The sequence below is a fragment of the Cicer arietinum genome, chromosome 7, assembly GCF_000331145.2.
Source record: "Cicer arietinum cultivar CDC Frontier isolate Library 1 chromosome 7, Cicar.CDCFrontier_v2.0, whole genome shotgun sequence".
Lineage (NCBI taxonomy): Eukaryota > Viridiplantae > Streptophyta > Magnoliopsida > Fabales > Fabaceae > Cicer > Cicer arietinum.
Genome location: NC_021166.2, coordinates 52,686,790 through 52,710,202, shown reverse-complemented (window position 1 = coordinate 52,710,202; position 23,413 = coordinate 52,686,790). Strand labels below are relative to the sequence as shown.

General features: G+C 28.5%; 3 protein-coding genes across 4 annotated transcripts; all 3 read right to left on the bottom strand.

The window, feature by feature from the left end:
• Window positions 1-863: 863 nt before the first annotated feature.
• Window positions 864-2,534, bottom strand: LOC101494738 (elicitor-responsive protein 3). Its single transcript, XM_004510772.1, has 5 exons — window positions 2,468-2,534; window positions 2,164-2,229; window positions 1,857-1,998; window positions 1,131-1,266; window positions 864-1,022 (listed from the first exon to the last, which is right to left on the bottom strand). The coding sequence occupies exons 1-5, from the start codon at window positions 2,532-2,534 to the stop codon at window positions 864-866; spliced, it is 570 nt and encodes a 189-aa protein (XP_004510829.1).
• A 2,446-nt stretch (window positions 2,535-4,980) lies between these two features.
• On the bottom strand, window positions 4,981-6,739 carry LOC101508611 (gibberellin 20-oxidase-like protein). The gene is made up of 2 exons (XM_004510731.4): window positions 6,328-6,739; window positions 4,981-5,700 (listed from the first exon to the last, which is right to left on the bottom strand). The coding sequence occupies exons 1-2, from the start codon at window positions 6,681-6,683 to the stop codon at window positions 5,097-5,099; spliced, it is 960 nt and encodes a 319-aa protein (XP_004510788.1). The 5' UTR covers window positions 6,684-6,739; the 3' UTR covers window positions 4,981-5,096.
• A 2,457-nt stretch (window positions 6,740-9,196) lies between these two features.
• On the bottom strand, window positions 9,197-17,261 carry LOC101508926 (uncharacterized). 2 transcript variants are annotated; one of them, XM_004510733.4, is made up of 6 exons: window positions 17,024-17,261; window positions 15,671-16,617; window positions 15,062-15,120; window positions 14,329-14,457; window positions 10,370-10,505; window positions 9,197-9,763 (listed from the first exon to the last, which is right to left on the bottom strand). In XM_004510733.4, exons 2-6 carry the CDS (start codon window positions 16,370-16,372, stop codon window positions 9,443-9,445), a joined length of 1,347 nt encoding a protein of 448 aa, XP_004510790.1. In that variant the 5' UTR covers window positions 16,373-16,617; window positions 17,024-17,261; the 3' UTR covers window positions 9,197-9,442. The 2 variants fall into 2 exon arrangements, with proteins under 2 accessions (XP_004510790.1, XP_004510791.1); XM_004510734.4 differs by having other exon boundaries at window positions 17,190-17,207.
• Between the last annotated feature and the right edge of the window lie 6,152 nt (window positions 17,262-23,413).

Genomic DNA, 23,413 nt, shown 5'->3' with positions numbered 1-23,413 from the left:
ACTTATTTGATTGTCGTTGAAGATGTTCTTATCTTTCGTCTAATCAATTAACCTTCGTCGCATGCAATATTAGTTAAGAAAAACATAAAGAACCACAAAACTCATAGCCAAATATCAAATTGAGACAAGATGATTTTAAATACACAAATAATAAAGTAATCTTTTCATTTATGATCGGACAGTTGAAATCAATAACAAATTCCAAATGAATTTGGAGAATTGTTTTTTTCTTTTCTTTTTCTTTCTTAGTTACTCTTGAACAACTTCAAGATGAGTTTAACATAATTCTCTTCCAAGAGAAGTTGCGTACTTATATTGGAACCAAAAATCTAGGGAGGAATGGGTAATCTTGGAGACAAAAACACCTCATTTTTTGTAAGTGGATATTTATCATTTTTTTGTAATTCTTGATATTAAGATACTCAATTCTGTAGGGTAGTACAAAACTTCAATGAATTTTAAATTGTTAACAAATCAAAATAAAACAAGTCAGATCAAGCGTGAATTGAACCATTCATTGAATATAGAAGCATTCAAATAAATATAAACTCTTATTTTATTCGTTGATAATATAAGACGATATCAATGTATTTTTTAAATGTTTTAAAATTATAAATATATTTTAAATATATATTTTGTTAATAATTTTATGAATTAAAGTGTTTAATAAATAATACATTTGAAATTAAACTGATTAACTAATTAATAACATATTTAAATACTAAAATAACAAATGATATATTTAAGAATATTTTTGTAATTTTAATACAGAGACTATTGTAACCGTGTCTAACACCTTCACAACCAAAATTGTTTACTCAATATAATAACCATTAATGGTGAGAATCCATCAAATGATAGTCCTAGTTCCTCTTTTGTTTATCTTTGGAATTAATCTTGTTATTATAGAAAAACAAGAATTTCCACCATGATATTCTCCAAATGGATCCACAAATTGAATTATGACTTGGTCCTTTCTCCTCAGCAATGGATTCTTGTTTCCTCATCATATAATTTTCTTTCTGCAATGAACAAATTTTTATTACCATTTAGATGTATAATAATTTTTTTTACTCAACATAAAATTAAATCTTACTCAAGTTTTTTTATAAAAAAAAGTCCAAGCTTACATTTGCAATGAATTTAAATCCAATTTTTATCTGTCCTTTGTAGGTGTCATCTTCAAGGACCACATTATATGCAGCAGGTTTTATATCTATATATCCTTGGTTGATTCCTTCTGTTATTATTCCACCTATGTGAACCCTGTTTCATGAGAGCAACATATCAAAATTAAACTCATTTTTTAAAATACAAAAAAAATATTCAAAGAAAAGACATTAAAGGTAAATAATGTTTGCAATTTTTTGCTGTTAAATTTGTTGATTCAATTATTTTTTATGTATATTATGAGTCATTTGTTAGGGATTATAAAAAAAAGTGATTTTGACATTTAATAATTTAAACATTATTTATTATTAATTTTTTTATAAAAGAAAATAAAAATTGTTTTGTGTTTATCCACTATAACGAAAATATTTTTTTCAAAATATAAAATCAGTTATAAAAAGCAATATTTATTTTCTCATTTGAAATAGTTTTTAGATCATTTTTATATTTTAGTTTTTTCAAAAGTTGTAATTAAAAAACTGAGAAAAACTCTTAAACGTAGTTGCTTAAAAAAATGTTGCTTACTATTGTGCACTTTTGTAAAGAAATGCAAGTAATTCACTATTTTCAGCATATTTAGTTATTGATAATATATTGAAAATAATGTGCTCAAATATATATCCTATGCTTTTTTGATTGGCATCAAATTGAGTAAGAGAAAAATAAGAGTTGGACAAAGGAATTACTTGGCTTCCCCAACAAATCCACCATTTGTGAAGAGTTCTGTGTCCATGATTTTACATGTAAGATATGTTGAATTCATATTGCAATCAAAAGATGATAAATCAAATATGAATTTCTCATTCCAACAAGGTTTCTCATTTTTTCCTGCACCATTGACAAATTCAATTATTTTTGTTTATTAAAAATTATAATTTTGATCTCTTACACTCGTCTAATCAATTATATTTCAACTGTGAAATCAAAATATAATTTTGATTCAACCATTGAAATTTAGTTAAATATCATCATATCAATAAAATACATTTGTACCTCGTGAAGTTTTGCTCCTTTGAGATTGAAACCCGCACTCAATAATAACATAGTAGGAAGGTGTTCCTATAAATAATGTTAAAGACACAAAATGATCATAAGCAACAGTTAGTTTTCAATTCATCAAAAGAAATAAAATATACTAACATAACAATTAATATACTTCATTTAAAGAAACAACAAAAGAAAGAAAATATTTTCCTAATAAATAAAAGTTAAAGTTTAGTTTCTAAAGAAAATTAGCCTATATATTTATAATTAACAACATGCTTATAAATATATAGTGAAATTAAAGGAAGGATACCAACAATGTTTGTATGTCTAATGCCTTTAGCATTAACAAGAAGTACTTCAAGAATTCCTGTTTTCATGTGTATGTGCTTGATTATGGGTCTAAAAGATGAAATTAGTGGAAAAAGTTTAGATACAATATATTATGTTGGGTAAGAGGGAATGAAGATGGTAGTTTCACTAGTTCATGTAACATACTAAGTTGGGGTTACAAATTACAATAACATATGTGGCAACTTCAGTTTTTATTATTAATTAATTACTTAATCTAACTGTTTCTAGACAATGGAAAGTATATATCTTTATTAATTAGTTATGTGACTAATAATCTTATTCAACAAGTCACAAGAGTGTTACCTTATGTGAGATTACTCAATTTAAAAGTTCTAACTAAAACAGAAGAGGTGTCACAATAGCCCAAAAATCAAGTTTCTAATTAAATTAAACTAAAAGTTTGCAAGGGCATGAATACCTTATTCATATAATTATTTTAGCATATCAAGTTCACTATAATTTGGAAATTCAAGAGTTAGTTTACCTTTGACCAAGAACAACATACTTGAACTATACTCTAAGTGGGCCTTCGAGGCCCAAATCCAAAAACGTGATACAAAACAAAAACATGCCTAATGGACTAAAGATATGGTGATTGCTCATCAACCCTCAACATTTATTCACTACTGCAAAAATATTATCGGAATCATGCTTTAATTAGTGATTTTGTTCAATTTTTAACTACCAAAAGATAGAATCCGATAATATCCTGTGTTCTTTTTTTAGAGAAAAGCATTTGCTAAAAATATTAAAAGGATTAACTTGGTTTTTCTAGCTCATGTAATCCTTTCCTCATCATGCTAGAATCTCTACCTAGCCTTTTTAATTTGTTGATGATGGGCCTCTCCAAAAAAAAATTGGTTGATCATGGTTTTTGAGGTTTACACCTTTATCTTGTTTACATTGATTTTTCTTTTTTTTTACTTTTTAATCAATCTCACCTCTAAAATGACAATACAATTTAAGAGTTTAAAATAGTAATATTCATTGTATCAAATTTTTGTGTTCATTCAAGATATTCAATCTAACAATATCCACAATTGTCAGTTGAACTAAAACTTAAAAACATAACATTATTGAATATTAATACTCTAAATATTGAGAGCAAAAAATGACTTGTTGTTATATATACATGGGAGTTCCTCTTCTTCATAAAAGATCAAACATGAACACTTTTAATTATATTCTTCATCATATAGGAACAAGTTTTCTACTTGGAGGAAAAATCATTTATTTTGTATGTAGGATTACTTTGGCCTAGTCTTTGTTATCCAGCATTCTTGCTTATGGCATCCAAGTTATCACCCCCTAGTTCTGTTTGAGAAAGTGCTGAGACAATTTGCATAAATTTTATTTGGGGACTCAAGAGAATCACAAATGTGAAATTGTCACAAATCTTAAAGAGTTGGTTTTTACTACTATCCTTTGAGACTCATATAACTTTTTTGTGGCTTTTTATGTTTTGATGAGATCTACATTAATTAGTTATTTGTATATGATTAATTAAATTAAAAAAAAATGAATAATTTCATAAATTGAATTTTTATTTTTTTTTTTGCAATTTGATGGATATTAAATATTTAATGTCATCGTGTCATATGCAATATCGTTTAAAATATGACGCATCACTATTTTTAAGTTAAAAAATTCAAATGAGATACCAAAATATTTGGATTTTAAAATATAATGACTAGTTTCGCGAATTAGTGAAAATAAGAAAATCAAATTTGTAATTAAACCAAAAAATATATCTTTTTTCATTTTGATTCTTGTTTCAACTTTTTTTGAAGTTATGATGAAAGTAAGATCTCCTTTAGTTTGTGAAGCAATTTTCTATTTTGATTTTTTTAAATTTGTGTTAGTTTTATTTATTAATCAAGAGATAAAAGACTTTTGAGTTGGAAAATTATCTATATCTTCATTAAGAATATATTTTCATTAACTAACATTTTATTTTATTTTTATTAGAATCGTTCGTTTCAAAAACCTTTTATCAAAATAAAATAAACATATATTTTAAAAAATAGAAAATATTTTGGCAAAACAAAAACATTTCATTGTGCCAAAACCCAAAAAATTCACCAATGCAAGTAATGGAATAATTTTTTCTCTATCTGAAGCATTTGAAAATTATCAAGTACACAAGTATTTGCTATTGGAATCTAATATAACTGAAAATTTTCAACTTGGTACTAATTTTCATAAAATAGAGGTGACTTTAGTATTCAACATTTCCTTAGATCTATATTATGCTTTTAAAATTAGTATAATTGTCTCCTCTATAAATGTTTGGCACATCCAACCAAAAATCAATAAGAACAGAACACATGATTTTTCATGTGCAGTTGGAAATTCCAAATATAAATCTTCATACAACAAAACAAACACCTGATCAATTTTGTTCTCAATCTAAAACTAACTGTGTATACTTACTCCGTTTTACTTATATTTAAATGTATGAGCACATGCACATTTAAAGACAACAAAGTCTTTATGTATATTTATTTTATATATACCACCAAATTCACAACTTACATGAGTATAAATATAAATTACAAAAAACATAAATTAGTATGATGAATTTACAGCTAAGACTTAATCCCAGCAAAATCTCTAACTGTATAACCAACCTTTTCAAATCTCCCACTTTGATTATTCTCTCTAAACTTCAAATAATCTTCACAAACAAAAGGGTCATAAACCCTCTCATTTCCATCACCAACAACTTCATCAGGTGCCAATACAACTTTCTCATCCTCAAAACACCAAAAGAAAGCTAAAGAAAATCTATTCACATGTTTCTGCTTCAAAACAACTCTATGTTCAGAAGACCTTAACTTATCATTGCTCCAAGCTTGCATCATGTCACCTATGTTAACAACTAAGGTTCCTTCAGAAGGACTTATATCAATCCATTTTCCTTCATTTGTTTTAACTTGAAGTCCTCCAATTTCATCTTGGTATAAGATTGTAATGCAGCTCATGTCAGTGTGTTTTCCTAGCCCTTCAACTTCTTCTTCTTCAAAAATATTTGGTGATGAATAGTTGTTTATTCTTAAGTAACCTTGACACTTTTTGAATTCAGAATCGTAGAACAAGTTTTCAAAGCCTTCTCCTAAGCTCATCAATACAAGCTTCAAAATTCTTTCAGATAAATCTGCCATTTTGCTACAATAGTCTTCCAATGTCTCACTGTTCAAAAACATTAAAAAGAAACAAATTATGCATTTCTTCAACAAAAAAAAGCACAAAAAGAATTGTTAGAACAACAACCTCGGTTCAAAATAAAACAAATACAAAAAATGCAATCAAAGAACACACGAGATTTGATCATGGAGTTCAGCCAATTGTACCTACGTCTCCAACTATAAAGCGGTTGCAATATCTTTTTTATTATAATTCAAGCTTATGGTTACAGATTACAACCTCTGTTTGAATAATACAGTTCAGTTAACAAGATTACCCTAAACCATTACCACTTATCATGAAACTATGAAACTATGAGGTATAACCAACAGTTCAGTTAACAAGACTTCCCGTCCCGCTCGAGCGACATTACCACTTATCATGAAACTATGAGGTATAACCAACAAGAACTTACACAATTACCAACACTTCATATTAAAGACGTGTCTGATATCCAACACTGATACATGTGGTTTCGTTCAATCACTTCTGATTTCTCAAGCTATTATCAGGTCTACATGTCAGTGTCAGTGTTGTGTCTGCATCTATGTTGATGCTTCATAGTATGGAATAGAAAAATAGTACTAATTGAAAGGCCTAACATAAAGGGACAACAAAATCTTTAAAAATTACCTGAATTTGGAATTCTGTTTTTCAAACAGAACATCTTCAGAACTCTTAGCAGAAACATAAAAATTAGGTCCATCAATCCTAAGGCTCTCAAAGAAAGGAGAAGCAATGAAATGAGGTGTGTAAGATTTTAAAGAAGAGAAAGGACCAAGTTTAAGTTTAGTATCAGAAGGAAGATTGAATATGTATTTAGATAATGAATGAAGCTGGCTACAAAGATCTTTTGAAATTTCATGATTAATTATGTGGAAAAATCCCCAATCTTTGCAAGCTTTAGAGAGAGGTGTTAAAGAAGATGGTTGTAATGGTTTAGAAATGTCTACAATAGGAAGCTCAACATAAGGGTATGAATTGGACATTATGAAAAAAGAGATTTGGTATATTGTTACCAAAGTTTTGTGGTATTTAATGTATAAAAGTTTGGTCAGAAACTTGGAGTTGAAGAATGATAGATAAATTTATATAATAAGAAGAAAAAAAATAGTTAAGAAACGACAAATATGTTAATTTTGTTAATCAATTGGAGAAGTGACAACAAAGATATATATAATATAAAATAAAACAAAAATAAAACTAATTTTTAAGTATATTAAATGTATCTACATAGTCAAGAGTTCGATGTTGTAATCTAAAGAAACATAGTCCAAATTTTATATAAGACAGTTATAAAATGATCATTAAAATCATTGTATTTAATAATAATTTTCTTTTATCTAATTTAAAAAAAAAAACTAAATTGTTAGGTGATTTTAGCATAAAGTCAGTAGAATTATAAAATTGAATTAATGTGGAATTTGATGATTGGCCTAAACTTAATGATGGTAGGCTAAGTGGAGTCAATGACCATGACTTGTTGAAAAAGGCTATCTCTATCTATTAAATCAATCAACATGGGTTGTAACCAAAAAAATAATCATAAAAATTCTGTTGCAAAAGCTGCATATACACTATATTTCCATGTGAAACACCAATTTAATAAATGGTTTATAGGTAATTGTTGTGTTAACAAGTTTATAGGTAAATTAAATCTTTGAAAATGTAATAATGAAACTAATGTGTACTCTTACAATTTGAGACACTAAATTAATTTGATTTTCATTTGACCTGCTGCATGATTTTAATATAGACACAAGACAGGCTGGTAATAAGCAAGCAAGCAAGCATCTGAAGCACGATGACTGACTTTGTGTGTATATATTCCGTTATGCATGGATCACACTTTCTTCATTAAAAAGTTTTGACTAAGTAATTGGTCAATACTCAATAATATGCATCTACGTGTTGGACCCAAAGTAGAAGAATTTAATGTATGTTAAATTCACGAACTATAAAACATTCACACTTTTATCACCTCTGCATTTGTCAAATTCATATGTGAATACATTAGTGCATTCACAACAACATAATTCTCATTCCTAAGAACTTTTTTTTTTCTTTACCAAATTCCTAAGAAACTTATATATTAATGTAGGAGCTTATTATATCGTAAATTTACAAATTAAAGGGTTTTAGTACGTGTATTCTATAAATCAATAAATTAACAATCAATTTTATGAATCAAAAAGCTATTTATTGACTTTTTATTTTATGAATGCTCATTCCATAAGAAAAACATCATTTATTTATAAACATTATACTAATTTTTTTTTTGCATTTTATTGTTAAAATATTCAATATTCACTATTATGAATAAAAAAAATTCATCAAAAATTAAATTTTTTATTTCGCTGATACTTTTGGTAAATAATATTTAATTATTATAATTATATAAATAATATGAAATAATTTTTTTATTTAAAATATCATTTAATTATTAATTTAAAGATCAAATATTTTCGGTACATGTGTGAATTGAATTATGTACAGTATAAATTTTTTATCTTTATTTGAATATTTTAGGCCAAAATAAAAATATGTGCCATAACATAAACATATACTTTTCAATTAGGTAATTCATGTAGTTACACGAATTGTAGGACCTACTTTTTGAATTTATTTTTTAAATATTTTTAGCTTAATTTATCAAATTTAAAATATCAGTTGTTTAATCAATTTTTGATGGGAGTCATAAAATGATTCAAGGGAACTATGAATAAATATGGTTACTGAGTTATTAAAACAAGACACAAAATCTAGGCACTAGATTTGTAGTGGGATTATCATGATTGCATTGCATCTCATTTATATCCAAAAGGTGTTTGAAGATTTGATCTTGTATACCTCTTGATTAATCACTTTTGAAGACTCCAATCAAATACTTCCAGCAACCCCTTTGGCTTAACTAAAGTCAATTTTGGACAAACACATTTAAGATAGTCTCGAGTAGTCAATTCTTTTTGTGCTATCAAGGATTCTAAAGATATTTGTTGAATATTTTAATATAGAGATATTATTTCAAAAATATAAAAATTGATTTTTTTAATATAATTTTTTTAAAAAATAATTAACAAATGTCTTTATAGATTATGAGACCATCATAATATTATTTAAATAAAAGACAAATAAAATAGATTGGCAAAACAACTTTCTAGAGTTTTTTATAAGTAAATACTAGGGGAGATAGAAATGTAAGTGTCAGATATCATACTCAAAGCCTCCTACATGCATGCAATGTTTGTCCAAAGAGCTCAATGACCAATAAAACCATTAAGGCCCAGTTTGGATTATCTTTTGTAAGTAAAAATAAGTCAACAAAATTTCACTTGCAGAATAATTCCTAATAAGCAAACAAATTTTTATGAAGAGGTTAAATGATGAACCTTTTAAAAATATTAAAATGCAAAAACTACCATCGGAGTCTAGCACGATATATCAAGTTCAATTTCTGATTATAAAAATAAAATAAAATAAAAAACTTATACCAAACAGAAGCTGTTTAAAAATTTAGAGTTATCTGCAAAACTCTTATCATATTTCTCTTTCTATAAATACTTCCTTAGAAGTCAATCCAAATAGGCTCTAAATTATAATATTCACAAGGTGGCCAAGCTAAATAGAGCATCACAACAAAACATCACTGAACTAAAACAGGTGCTTAATGCAAATCAATGAATTTTTACTTTTGGCCACAAATAGAACCAAATAATGCTCTATTAAGCTTTGATAAAAAATAAATATTTTAAAGAGTTGTCTTCTTAAACACCATATGACCTGTGTCGTCAACATCAAACATGTGTTCGACAAATTCATTCCAACTCTCCGATCGTTTCTTATGAGACAAGGAAGAGCCTTTTCCACTAGATTTTTCAGAATCTTCCTCAACATCAATTTCGTGGAATGTTCCATACGAGGAAGGTGAATATGCTCGAGGAATATCCAAAGCAACGGCTCTCTGAAGGGCTGCACGGTACTCTTCACTGTGTTCGCGAGCTAGTGATTCTTGCCTCACCATCTTCTGCTCAGGTGGAATCTTTGTATGCTGATCTTTCTCGAGCATTAACTGATGCAAGAAATATAATTATTTAGATGGACATAGACATAAAATACCACATATCAAATAATAATAATAATAACCAAAGCCTTGAGGTACAAAGAGTTCAACTTACAAAAACAATTTTTCTACAAATACAAAAAGGGTAAACACTTGTCTTACACACAAAAAGGGTTGGTCATCAGTGTTAACTAGAGATCTATAATTGATTTTGCCTCTAGAATTGATTTTTATTCCAGAATTGATTTCAACTAACTTTTGACTAGAATCAATTTATTCAAAATCAATTTTTCTCGCCTCATAACCAAACACATATGTGTCACAAGATTAGAGTGCATTAAAATATCTCTAGAAATTAAGTAGAAAGTTATAAATGTAAACAGAAAGTGGCATGCATTTACAAAACTCAACTTCATATCAATATTCTGATACGGCTCCTGTTAATACAGAATATCTGGAAATCAGAGTGTATTATCTTCCTTATTTTTCGACAAATACTTGTTTCATTTAAAGTAAGCTCTACAGTTATGATTATTCACAGAACACAAGCCAGAGTTTCAAAATGCATAAAGCAAACGTAAGCTCTGATAACGATGAAAGAAGGTAATAGCTTACGTCGAGAGCCCGTCGCGATTCGCTCTCTATCCAAAGGATGGCATGGTCAGCAGTTGCATTGCAAGAAAGAACTATATGATCAAACCTCCCATCAACAGGTACTGCAGTCCTAACAACAGGTGGAAATCTTCCAAACCTGCAACCAGGAGGCTATACTCCAAATTATTGCTGTACAGATAATATTTGACGCATCGAATTCAATAACTTGAATAATTTAAGCACAGATGCATGTGAAGAAATACATAAAAAGAAAAATAACATATTTATGCATCAAACCATAATTTAGTCAGGTTGACTTTAATGTAAGCAAAATAATCTGATTCCACCAATGACCAAAGTCTTTTCTCACAGGTATGTTTGGATTGACTTATTTCAGCTTATTTGCTAGAATAGGTACTTGTGAGACTGTTTGGGAGAACTTACAGTTTAGGACATATCTATAAGTTGTTTTTGACTTATTTTCATATGCTCTCCAGCTTATGAAAACAGGTTATAGTTTATATAAAAATAATTTAACATCTTATGTTATAGAAATAGCTTATGCATAAACAGCTATATGATAAACATTAAATTTAGTTGTTTAAACAAACGGGCTAGGTGAGGTAAGATACATGAATCAAATGACACCATGTTGTTCTATTACGAACAATATATCAGATTATATACAATTGTTGAAAATATATTTATATTTATTACATATCATGTAAATAGGGATAGTATCTCTCATATTGATTTTTGTATTTATTGCCTTGAGCCTATATAAAACAAACTCCGTTGTGTAGTTCAGACACACGGTTTCACCATATGTCTCTATCATTTTCTCTTATTCAACATGGTATCTAGAGCCTATTAAGAGAGACAACCATATACCGTGATTACCCCGAGACCCACTGTCCTTCGGTGAGATTTTTTTTTTTCTTCGGTAAACCGTGTCTCAATTCCGGTTTACCCTTTCTTTGTCGCTTTTCGTTCATTTTTTCAGCAAATCAGTCCACTATTCATCGCACGGCACTATTCATCACGTCGACACTGTTCATCGCGCGCGGCACTGTTCATCACCAAAAAAACCTCTTCAACCACTGTTTCGCTGCTGGTTTTAGGTAATTGCTTATTGATTATGGCTACTTATGAAGATTTTCTTCGGTTGGTAGAGTATTGTCAGAACTCGAGTTCCGCTGTTTCGGCCGCACAAAGTGGTAATTCATCTGTTTGCATCTCACCTTCTCATAGCCCATAGATTCTCGATTCTGGTGCATCTGATCACATTATTAGTAATAAGACTCTTTTCTCCTCTCTCACAACATCTGGTTATTTACCTAGGATAGTCTCAGCCAATGGTTCCCAAACACAGTCTCAAGGGATTGGCACTGTCCAAATCCTCCCTACTCTGTTAGTTAAATCTGTCCTTTATGTGCCTAGATGTCCATTTAATTTAATTTCTATGAGTCGATTGACTTGTTCTCATGATTGTGTTGTCACATTTACTAATTGCAATGTTACTTCGCAAAACCGAATATCAGGACAAAAAATTGGTGTCGGATATGAGTCTAATGGCCTTTATTATCTCTCAAACCCATCAACAGCATGCCCTACCACACATTCTTCTCTTACTATACATGCTCAGTTAGGTCATCCGAGTCTTCCCAAACTTCAACAATTAGTACCTAATCTAACCAAATTATCTAGCTTAAATTGTGAGTCATGTCAGTTAGGGAAACACACTCGTAGTCATTTCACTGATCGAGCTAATAAACGAGCTTCCTCCCCGTTTGCTTTAGTTCACTCAGATGTTTGGGGTCCCTCTCGTACTATTTTCACACTTGAGTCTAGATATTTTGTTACCTTTATTGATGATTTTTCCCTTTTTGAACAATTTTATAAGGAAATTAAAACTCAATTTGGTGTATCCATTCGCACTTTGCGCAGTGATAATGCCCGTGAATATTTGTCCCATCAATTTCAAAATTTTATGACCTTTAACGACATTCTTCATCAAACATCTTGTGCTCATACACCTCAACAAAATGGGGTAGCCGAACGCGGCACCTTATTGAAACCACTCGTACTCTCATTCTTCATGGTAATGTACCATCTCGCTTTTGGGGCGATGTTGTTCTAACGGCGTGCTATCTTATAAACCGCACGCCTTCGTCTGCTCTTGATAACAAAGTCCCTCAGTCGATCCTCTTCCCTCACTTCCTCCTCGGGTCTTCGGATCTACATGTTTTGTCCACAATCTCACTCCTGATCTTGACAAACTTTCAGCTCGATCATTAAAATGTGCCTTTCTTGGTTATCATCGGTCCCAAAAAGGTTATCGTTGTTATTCTCCTAATCTTCGACGATATCTGATATCGGCTGATGTCACATTTTTTGAGTCTGTTACATACTATGAGTTGCTTCCTGATCCTTTGTCTGCAACTATTCATCTGGACCTACCAAAGTCTATTTCACCTTCTCTTTTATCACTAGAGCCTATTACGTATGCCCCACCTGAGATACCTCCGGTGGCCCCTCCCATTGTCCCACTTGAGACTCCTCTTGTTGATCTTCCAACTGTACAACCACTTCAGACATACCGTCGTCGTCAACCACCATCGGTTGTACATGTCCCTTTACCTGTTCTTGATACCGAGGTCATTCCAGACGCTCCTTCACTGCCACCTCCTTCTTTATCGGATCCGACCCTTGATATTCCTATTGCTATTCGTAAAGGTATACGTTCTACTCGTAACCCATCCCCTCGTTACATTGGCTTGAGTTACCATCGTCTTTCTCCATTGCATTATACTTGTTTGTCTTCCCTATCTTCTGTTTCTATCCCTAAATCTTCAGGTGAAACTTTATCTCACCCAGAGTGGAGACAAGCAATGATTGACGAGATGTGTGCACTTCAGAGTAGTGGTACATGGGAATTGGTTCCTTTACCGTCTGAAAAGTCTTTAGTAGGATGTCGTTGGCTTTATACGGTGAAAGTTGGTCTTGATGGTAAGATTGATCGTTTTAAAGCTCGTTTGGGGGAAAAAGGGTACACTCAAGTTTTTGGCCTCGATTACAGTGATACTTTCTCCTCTGTGGCTAAGATGGCCTCTGTTAGACTACTCCTCTCTATTGCAGCCATCAGACATTGGTCTCTACATCAACTTGACATTAAAAATGTTTTTTAGCATGGTGACCTTGAAGAAGAAGTGTATATGAAGAGGTTAAATGATGAACCTTTTAAAAATATTAAAATGCAAAAACTAACTTTAACTTATATCAAACAAAACCATCAGAGTCTAGTACAAATGGAATTAAGCTCAAGTGGCTGTGCGTAACCTATGTGAAAGTGTTGTAAACTCCGAGATATCAAGTTCAATTTCTAATCATAAAAATAAAATAAAATAAAATAAAATAAAAAATTTATACCAAACAGAAGCTGTTTAAAAATTTAGAGTTGTCTGCAAAACTCTTATCATATTTCTCTTTCTATAAATACTTCCTTAGAAGTTCAATCCAAATAGGCTCTAAATTATAATATTCACAAGGTGGCCAAGCTAAATAGAGAATCACAACACAACAAAACAAATTTTCAGAAATAGCTTATGCATAAACAGTTATATGATAAACATTAAATTTAGTTGTTTAAACAAACAGGGCTAGGGCTAGGTGAGGTAAGATACATGAATCAAATGACACCATGCTGTTCTATTACGAACAATATAACAGATTATATACAATTAACAAAGCCAAACTTATAAAACCTTTCTTTGGACCCGTTGTCATTTTCCCTTAGTAATTATTCCTCCTAAGTGTAGTCAAGTTAAAAAGTATATAATAGTTTTCTATGTAGAATCCGTGATTTCGGCTTACATATTGACCGCGAGCAGGACTATCAGAAGGTCATCTTTTTTAATTCAGTAAGATGTCATATGAAACAAGATAACTATATGCTTGCCGAAGAGAGCATCAAACTGTACCTGAAGGGCTTTCGCTCCACAATGTGATAGAGACGACCAGGTGCGTACAAACGCCTTGGATCTCTAAGCTTCTTCTCCTCCATAATGAAAGTATCCTTTAAGCACATAAGACACAATAAACAAGGCCAACTGCCAAGAAAGAAAAACAATCATTGCAGCTCACAGAGCTAGATTGTACTGATCCAATATATAAGCATATGAAAGGATAACATGTTTGGAGCTCATCCTAATGGCAAAAGCTGATTTGCAATAATCCAATGCATATGCATGAAAAATTGAAAAACTGATTTCATGTGTTTAGTATTATGAATTCATCATACCACCCTTTACTAAACAAATCTCAAAATCTATAAATAAATCAGGTTGCTGGTTTTCGCCAAGAAAAAAATACCATATTAACCAGTTGGAATCAGCCATAAATTCAGGAAAAATGGACTAGAACAGTGTTATCAATGGCGAATTATGGCAGCCGCCAAAAGTCCACCATATAAATATGGTGGGGCGGCCCATGCCATAACGCCATGGAGCGACCACGGTGACAATTTGACAACACTTGATTTGAAGGAATAGTTTTAACTTAAAAAATTATTCCATGGCAATGCATGCACACTTCAATGTCTACAGAATGTTGGCAATCTACTCAGATGGCTTACTAAAATCAATTGTTAATGTCTTCAGCATTCGTTCATCCAATAAAACTAACATGAAGTCATGCTAATTATTACTAATTTACCATAAAAGTGACTTGAAGGCGCTTTCCAGACCAGTGGTTGTCCGAGGTAAAAAATCATCCTGCGTGGGAAGAATAAACAAGTATAGAATGTTAGTGCACAAAACTAATAAATTGATGTATATATATATATATAAGAAAATCAGGAAAAATTCCTCTTTTTGGTTAGGTTCTACATATGATATCTTCTATAAAAATAAAAAATTAATAATAGAATAAATATCCCAGATGAAACAAAAATTGTGATATAAATTCCAATTCCCAGAAGCATGTGTTTATTTATTGTTTGAAATCTTTCAAAGCAATCCTTTCAATGTTGTGGTTTTGTGATATAAATCCATGTCACATAGACAGAATATATTAATCCAAACAATTAATATGGGTTCATCGATTATCCTTGACCTATTTATACATCTTCTAAATTTAGAACAACAATGACAGAGGACAGGACACATGCAAACATGTATGTCGTGTAAAGTCCATCAACGCGTATCACCGGCAATCCAATTAGAAAATCACATTCTTACATCTCCAAGAGAACCATTTCAGTGTTAAGCAAACCAATCAAGCTATAGTACTAAGTTTAAAATAAAAAAGAAGAGACTACCCGACCTGTAGTACGATAGAGTTGATCACATCCGCATATCTTACGGCCAAATTGAGAGACATGCATCGAGCAGGAGCAATTGCATAGCATTTTATCTTGTCTCTCTGTATCCCCAATTTGTCGCGATTATGAAGCGCTAGCATTGTCAATAACGCCACCACACCAGCCCCAAGCGAATGTCCAATAAATGTGAGCATATAAGTTGGATTATCTGCTATTAGCTTCCTCAGAACCTCACATTCCGCATCAAAAACCCATGCCGCCGCCTTCAATAACCCGTTATGTACATATCCACCGTGAAACTCCGTCTGACCCAGTTTGTTATCAAGCAAAACTGCATAATCACTTTCCTTTCCTAAATTAAGTCCACTAACAGCCAGTATAATTTCAGCACGATCATGATCAAGGTATATCATGTACGGAGTAACACGACCTTGGTTATCCCCGTAGTCCTTCCGCAGGACAATCCAATCAGGATTAATGCCGTAACCTCCTTCAGGAGCCCACTGAGGGTTACGAATATCATCTTCATATACTGCTAAGATTGTGCGACAAATCCGAGGTATAGGCTCAAACTCTTCCAGAGTAGCCAAGCCCCAATTTTCACTCTCATAGCCTGCAGTGTATAGACATTTTTTCCAAACCCAACGCGCACAAGCCAAACAAGAAACACACTCAAGTATAGGAAGTCCACAGATAAATGACATCAATGCCTATGCTTCAATTCAAGCATGTTGGGACGCTGAAGGAGTATTGAGAATGAGGTGCAGAGTTCGATCTCTGCTACTAACAAATTTCCTCTACCCCTAACAAACTAACCACAAACTCCCTCCCCCCCTAACAAACTAACCACAAATATGTTGGGACAATGAAGGAGCATCGAAATTCAGGTCCATAGTTCCATCTCTGTTGCTAACAAATTATCCCTCCCCTCTAACAAACTTAAATTTGCCTATCAAAAATAAAATAAAATAATAGTTTACACAAATAACATAAAAAACCAACCTACTTCACATATAACCTATGATATGCCACTAGAATTGAATTGAATCAGGTAGCAAACACTAATCAGTAATCAATACAAACCCTGTAGTATTTCAATGGGAATAACAAGAGCAGACTCAAAGCATAGCAATTCAACAACAACTGTTATATATCATACATACTCTCATGCTTAGGATATATAATTCTAACTGAAAGATTAAAAGAAACTATTACTACACATCAATACATTAACAAAGATGGTGCTAACGAACAAAAAAGAAACACATGAGCTGAATTCACATATGCAGATAAAGGAACTCTAAAAATCCAAACTTTAAGGTGAATTAGAGACACTGAACAGTTTTGAAAGATACCCAGTTTGTGAAAGTTGTTGAATTTGCTTTAGAAAGGGTAATACTAGGTGGAGACTAAGAAGAAGAGTTGTTGAATTAGAAAACTGAAACTTGTTAGACAGTTTGAGGGTTTGGTGGGAATGAATGAGAGAGAGAGAGAGAGAGTTAGGAGACTTAACATACATACCAGTGAGTCAAAGCCATTGGTGAGTGTTGATGAGTGATGGGGTTGGTTTTCAGAATGTACTGATTGGAATCATTAATATTCCAATTCCAATTCTACAACATATTATATCAATATATATATATTAAATTGATATAAATTTTAATTTAATGCCAAAAAATTTATTTATTTTCTTTGAAAATTTATTTAATTTTAGTCTTTATATTAATTCCTTAATAAATCTTTCAAAATGATGTTAATTATATTTTTTAAAGAAAGAGATGTTCATTATTTAATAAATTATTTATGTCAACAAATTTAATAAATAATCTAATTTTTTAGAATTTTTTATATTGATAAATAAATCGATTGTTGATATGATATATATTTGCATGTTGACAAACATCAATATGTCTGATTTAGTGTTTTGTATGGTTTTCGTAATTATAAGAAAAAATAATAAATAAAATAGTTTATATCAAAATTTGATATTCTTTTATCCATAGGCATGAATATTTTTTTTTAGTTGTTTAATTAAATATAAAAGCATAAAATTAGAAATAAAGTAGTTTAAAGGAAGAGTGAAAATAAAAGAAAAAATTAATACCAAAATCATGTGTTCCCGTAATATTCAGTAAGTATAAATAAAAGTTTTGGTGATTTAATAAAAAATAAAAGTTTTGGTGATTTAATAAAAAATAAAAGTTTTGGTAAGACATGATTTTAGTTAAGTTAGCCTGAGGAGAAAATACACGACCAAAACAAAACACAGCAGCCTCTATTTATCTTTTCCTTTTCATTTTTTTTTTTTTTACTTGGATTATGGTCAACTTTCAATCTATAATCACCTCTTTAAATCTTTTGTTTTTTCCTTTTTATATAAATAAATTGATTTTATATATATATATATATATATTTAATTTTTAAATTTAGTATTTTTTTATTTCATCGTCTTGGTGCGACGTTGTTTGTTTATCATTTTGAAGTAGCTTTATTTTGATTTCTCGTCTTGTTACGATATTTATTTTGATTGAAATTGACAAAATAATTTTCTATCTAATAGAGATTCAATCAATAAGTTAAATGTCGTCAATAATGTATATTTAGATACATGAATATTCTTGATATATTAATTTTATAACATTTGTATATATTTTCTACTTTATGCTATTAATTTGAGTGTAATGAGTTTATTCGTAAATTTATTCTTTAAATTTTAACAATTTTAAATTTGTGTTATTCTATATCGATATATTTTACTGATTTAATGAATGTTATTTTTTACTAAAAAATAAAAATATAATTTTTAATGATTTAATTAAATATAGAAAACAAAACTGTAAACAAAGTATAGTTTAAGTAAATGCTAAACCTGGAAGAAAAAAACCACATCAAATCAAATTAATGTATTCCCTTTATATACAGTATCGATATAGATCTTTAAAAAAATTATAAGTTGAAATATTAATTTTTAATTTTCTCCATATCTATATGCATAATAAATAAAAGTGAATAAGTAATTTAATCCTTTAAATTGTAAATATTTATTAAATTAGTCTCAAAACTTTATAAATTGATAAATATATTTTTAAAATTGTAAAGTATTAGTTAAAATGGTTTTTTTTAAACTTTATTATTAGAGACTATGATAATTCATATGTGGTACATTCATATTTATCTCATATCAATATCATCACAGCATAGTTTAATTTGTCTACGAAATTTAGATATTTTATAAATTAATTTGTCAATAAATAGTTCATGTATAATTACAATTACCAATAATTTTATCATTGAGATAGACAAATTTGTCTACGGTGATGTGATATTGATGTAGAATTAACGTGAATAAATTATTTATTCAATTAGTATGTGAAATCATAATGTCTAATAGTAAATATTTTTAAAATAACTACTTTGAGTAATATTATATAATTGCAATGATGTATTTACTCTTCAAAAAATTTAGAGACTTATTTAAATGACGTTTATAATTTTGATGATCAATTTGTGTATTGATTCATAATAAATAGTTTTCTCCTTTTATCCTTGATGCTAATGCTAAAATTTAGTCTAGTTTAATAAATAAAAAAAATTTAAAAATTTATTTAAAAATCATTATTTACGTATTTTATAGATTAAAAATTTATTCGGTATGTATTGGAATTTAGGTTTCATTTTCTAATTCTTATTTTTCATTGCTATTTGATCGGTGAAATTTATAAGCGACAAGTCCATGCTTTTTGATAATTATTGCAAGGGATTTGCTTTGAATTGTTTCTAATTTATATGATTAGATATTGCAATAAAAGATATTAGTGTGTAATGCTAGCAGTGTCACCATAGGTCTAGGCAAACAAAATGAATAAATAACTTGTTGGATAACATGTGATATGGATGTTGTTGATTCTATTTGAGATGATTCATCTAACCAATTGATTTTTTTAATCAAAAGTAACAAAAGAAATGAAAAATGAAGAAACAAACATGGAATTAGTTAAGAAGATAAGTTAACGTCACACCATATAATTAAAATGAATAAGCAAATGTGAATTTTACTATAAATGATAATTAAGGACATCATTGATATAAAGAAAGTATTTAAGTTATATAAACGACATGTGTTTAGTTCATTTAAAAAATACGTATCAATTAAGATTTTTAATTATAATAAATAAATGTGATATGTATTGTGAAAAAGATAAATATTGAATCTTAATAGTGAAATTTTAGAGTTTTAACTACGATTTAAGGATATCATAGACATATTATTTATATTATTTTTTATTTTCATCTCTATTTTGAAGTAATTTCAATTTGTAATTAGTTGATACTTTGGTGATTATCGTTTTTGTGAGTTATTAGATGTAGTTTTTTGTTGTGTTATGTATTACCAAGTTTTATGTTTAAATAAGTGTACTAATATATTACAGCTTATTCAAAAAAAAAATGTTATTGATATGAATCAATTAAGATTTAATCAAAAGAGAAAGTTATTGTTGACTCACATATTTTCAAAAGGGAGAGTTTAATTTAGTCTCTTAACTTATTTTTATTGAATCAAAGTAGTCTATTTCGTCAAATATGTACGTAACGGTATTAAACCATGATGATGTGACACATGAGCTATATATACCTGTTGTTTCCTTTCCTATAATTAAATATTCATTTCCAAAATCAATTTAAAATTCAACAAATTCTCAACGGCTTAAATACATCTTTGATCAATTAACTTAATTTTTAAACTCAATTTGATCTTAAAACACTAAAAGTAATCAAATTGGTCCCTTAACTTATTTTTGTTAACACATAGTTGTCCATTTCTTCAAATATGTGTTTAACGGTGTTAAACTATGATGATGTGACATATGAGCTATATATATACTAGTTGTCTTCTTTCTTAATATCATATCTTCATCCCTATAGTCTATTTATGGTTCAATAAATTCTCAATCTTCTTTTAAACTTCTTGATTTTTCTGCAAATTGAAGAGCATGATGAATAACATCAAGTCATCTTCTTCCTCAAAGCCACGAGAATCTATAAATTTTGGTTAAAAGAATGGGCATTTGAGTTCTTCTTCAAATTCAATTGTGAATGGGTTTTCTCCCGGCACCTAAGTATTGGTGTGGAGATGTTTATGGTGTTGGTAAGACAACTACACCTTACAACTATCAATATAATTGTTAGGAAAGGAAACAATTTGGGGAGGAAGATTTAGGCTCTCTTTAGTAACACAGAAAAATAAATTTATGGTTTATAGTTAATATTTTTTCTTTCAATTTTACATTTATTATAGCAATTAATTTTTTTACCTTTTATAATTTATTTATTTTAATTAAAAATTGTTTAAATAAGTAATTAATTTTATAGATAATTCATTTGATTTTAAAACTAAAATTTAAAATAATTTTAATAAATAATAAATTAGAGTAAATAATTTATTTATTAAAATTTAAAATAAATAAACTTAAATAAATAAATATATCTGATTAATAAATAATTCATTGATTATAATTTCAAATTATTTATAAATAATTTTTAAAAAATAAGTAATATATTTAAGTAAATAATTTATTTAATTTAAATAAATAATATATCAGATTGATAAATTATAAATTAATAAAAATAAATAAATTTTAAATTAGTATATTAAAAATATTTTAAATATTAATTAATAAAATTTATTTTTAATTAAGAATGCCATTTTATTTTATTTTATATTTTTAAGTTAATATAACCTCTAATTGTATCAAACAATCAATCAGCTTAACAATTATCAATTATAAACTATAATCTATATATGCTATAAACTAATTTTACCGACCAAAACCTTAAAGATGAAGATCTTCTTAAGTTATTTTCTCTTGTTTGAGTTTATTTTACAATATAACGGTTGTTTAATAAAAATGAAATAAACTCACAAATAAATAAAAATAAAAGAATAATTACAACCTAGGTGTTTGTGGCGGATCTTGAACTGAAATGTTGGGATGATTGAAATTTTAAAATTTGAATAAATAAAAAATAAAAAAATAATAGTGTATTGCATATAAGAATTTTAAGTTGTAAATTTATAAAAATATATTAGAGAGAAGTAGTAATTTAAATTTTGATTTAAATTTTTAATTATTAAAAATTAGATGGAATTTATATTGAAAATTTTATTTTATTTTATAAGTAGTTGTTTTTGTAATTGTTGTATAAATTATTTCCTCTAGTTTTTTTATAATAGGCATTTGAATTATAATTTGGTCTATAAATTTTTTTATGTATTTAGTCTCGACCGTTTTAAAGATTTTGGAGACCTGTTTTAATTTTAAAAATTGAACCTAATAAATAAAAAATACAATTTTAATAATTAAAAAAATTGATAAAAGAAATTTTAGTATTAAAAAAATTGGTAAATTTTTTTTTTTAATTCATATACACGTATCATCAATCTAAGTACCAATCTACATGATATATATTATCTAATTAGATTAATTCGTGTGGCAATAAAAGATGCACATATAGCATGTCACCTTCACATATGAGACCGAGATATACAAAAAAACGATAACTCAACAACCACAATTCAACCCATAAAAACAATTCTACTCATAAAATATACCAATTATTGATCCAAAAATTACACACTACAATATTTATATTAATTAACACATTTATTAACATATGTCATGTCTAGACGAAATTCACCGTCGATTAGAATATATTAAACCATAATTATCTTATAGACTTACATAATTTATTTTACACAACTTTGTTGCAATTAATATTTATTTATTTTTTAATTTTTTTAACATAAATATTTTTTTAATAAAATTTAACTATTTTTATACATTCAATCAATTTCATATATAAAAGTTTCCTCCAAATTATATTTCAGATCAGAGTTCTATGTTTGATTTTGAAAACACTCTTCTATACTCATCCCGTTAGAAAATAAAATTTTAGGATTTGATTACCTATTTGTAGTTCGCTTTAATTTACCCCATAAAATATTTCAAATAGCTGAATTTTATTAAAGAAAAATTATAATTCAAATATCTCTGATAATAAATTAAGAGAATTAGTATTTTTTTTTTAAATTATTAAAATGACTTATAAAATGTAAAGTAAAATGTAACAGTATTTTTAAAATAATTATTAAAAATTATTTATGTCATAAATAAGTTCCGCTACTTTAGATCTGCATAATTAATTAATTTAACTTTGACTAACAAATAAAATATAAGTTATAAACTCAAAATGTAACCTTTTATATATATTCCTAATTTTCATACCCTCTAAATTTAAAATATAATTTTGTAAAAACAAAAAATCCAAAATCAGAAAAAGACACGTGGCAAAATGAAACAAAATGTTTTTGTGTCTGAAAAATGAAACTAGCTACTCATTGGGCAAAACCAAATTGATAGGATGTGCAATAATTATTGGAGACATATGATCTGGTGTGGGTTTCCGTGTCATTAAGTCATGCAATGCAATCCACCGACCATCATTTTTCACGTGGATAAATTTTTTAATTAATCTATTCGCACACGTCACAGTCATCTTTTAACATTGCTGCATTGCTATTGGTCTGAGGTTCCAATATAAGACGAATTCAGAAAGAAAATCAACAAAATATACTTAACAATATTATGGAAAAAAAATAAATCAATACTATAACTTATAACTAATAATATTATTATCATCTCAAGCGTTTGAAGAGTTTAGAAATTATAAGAAATTACTTAAAAACA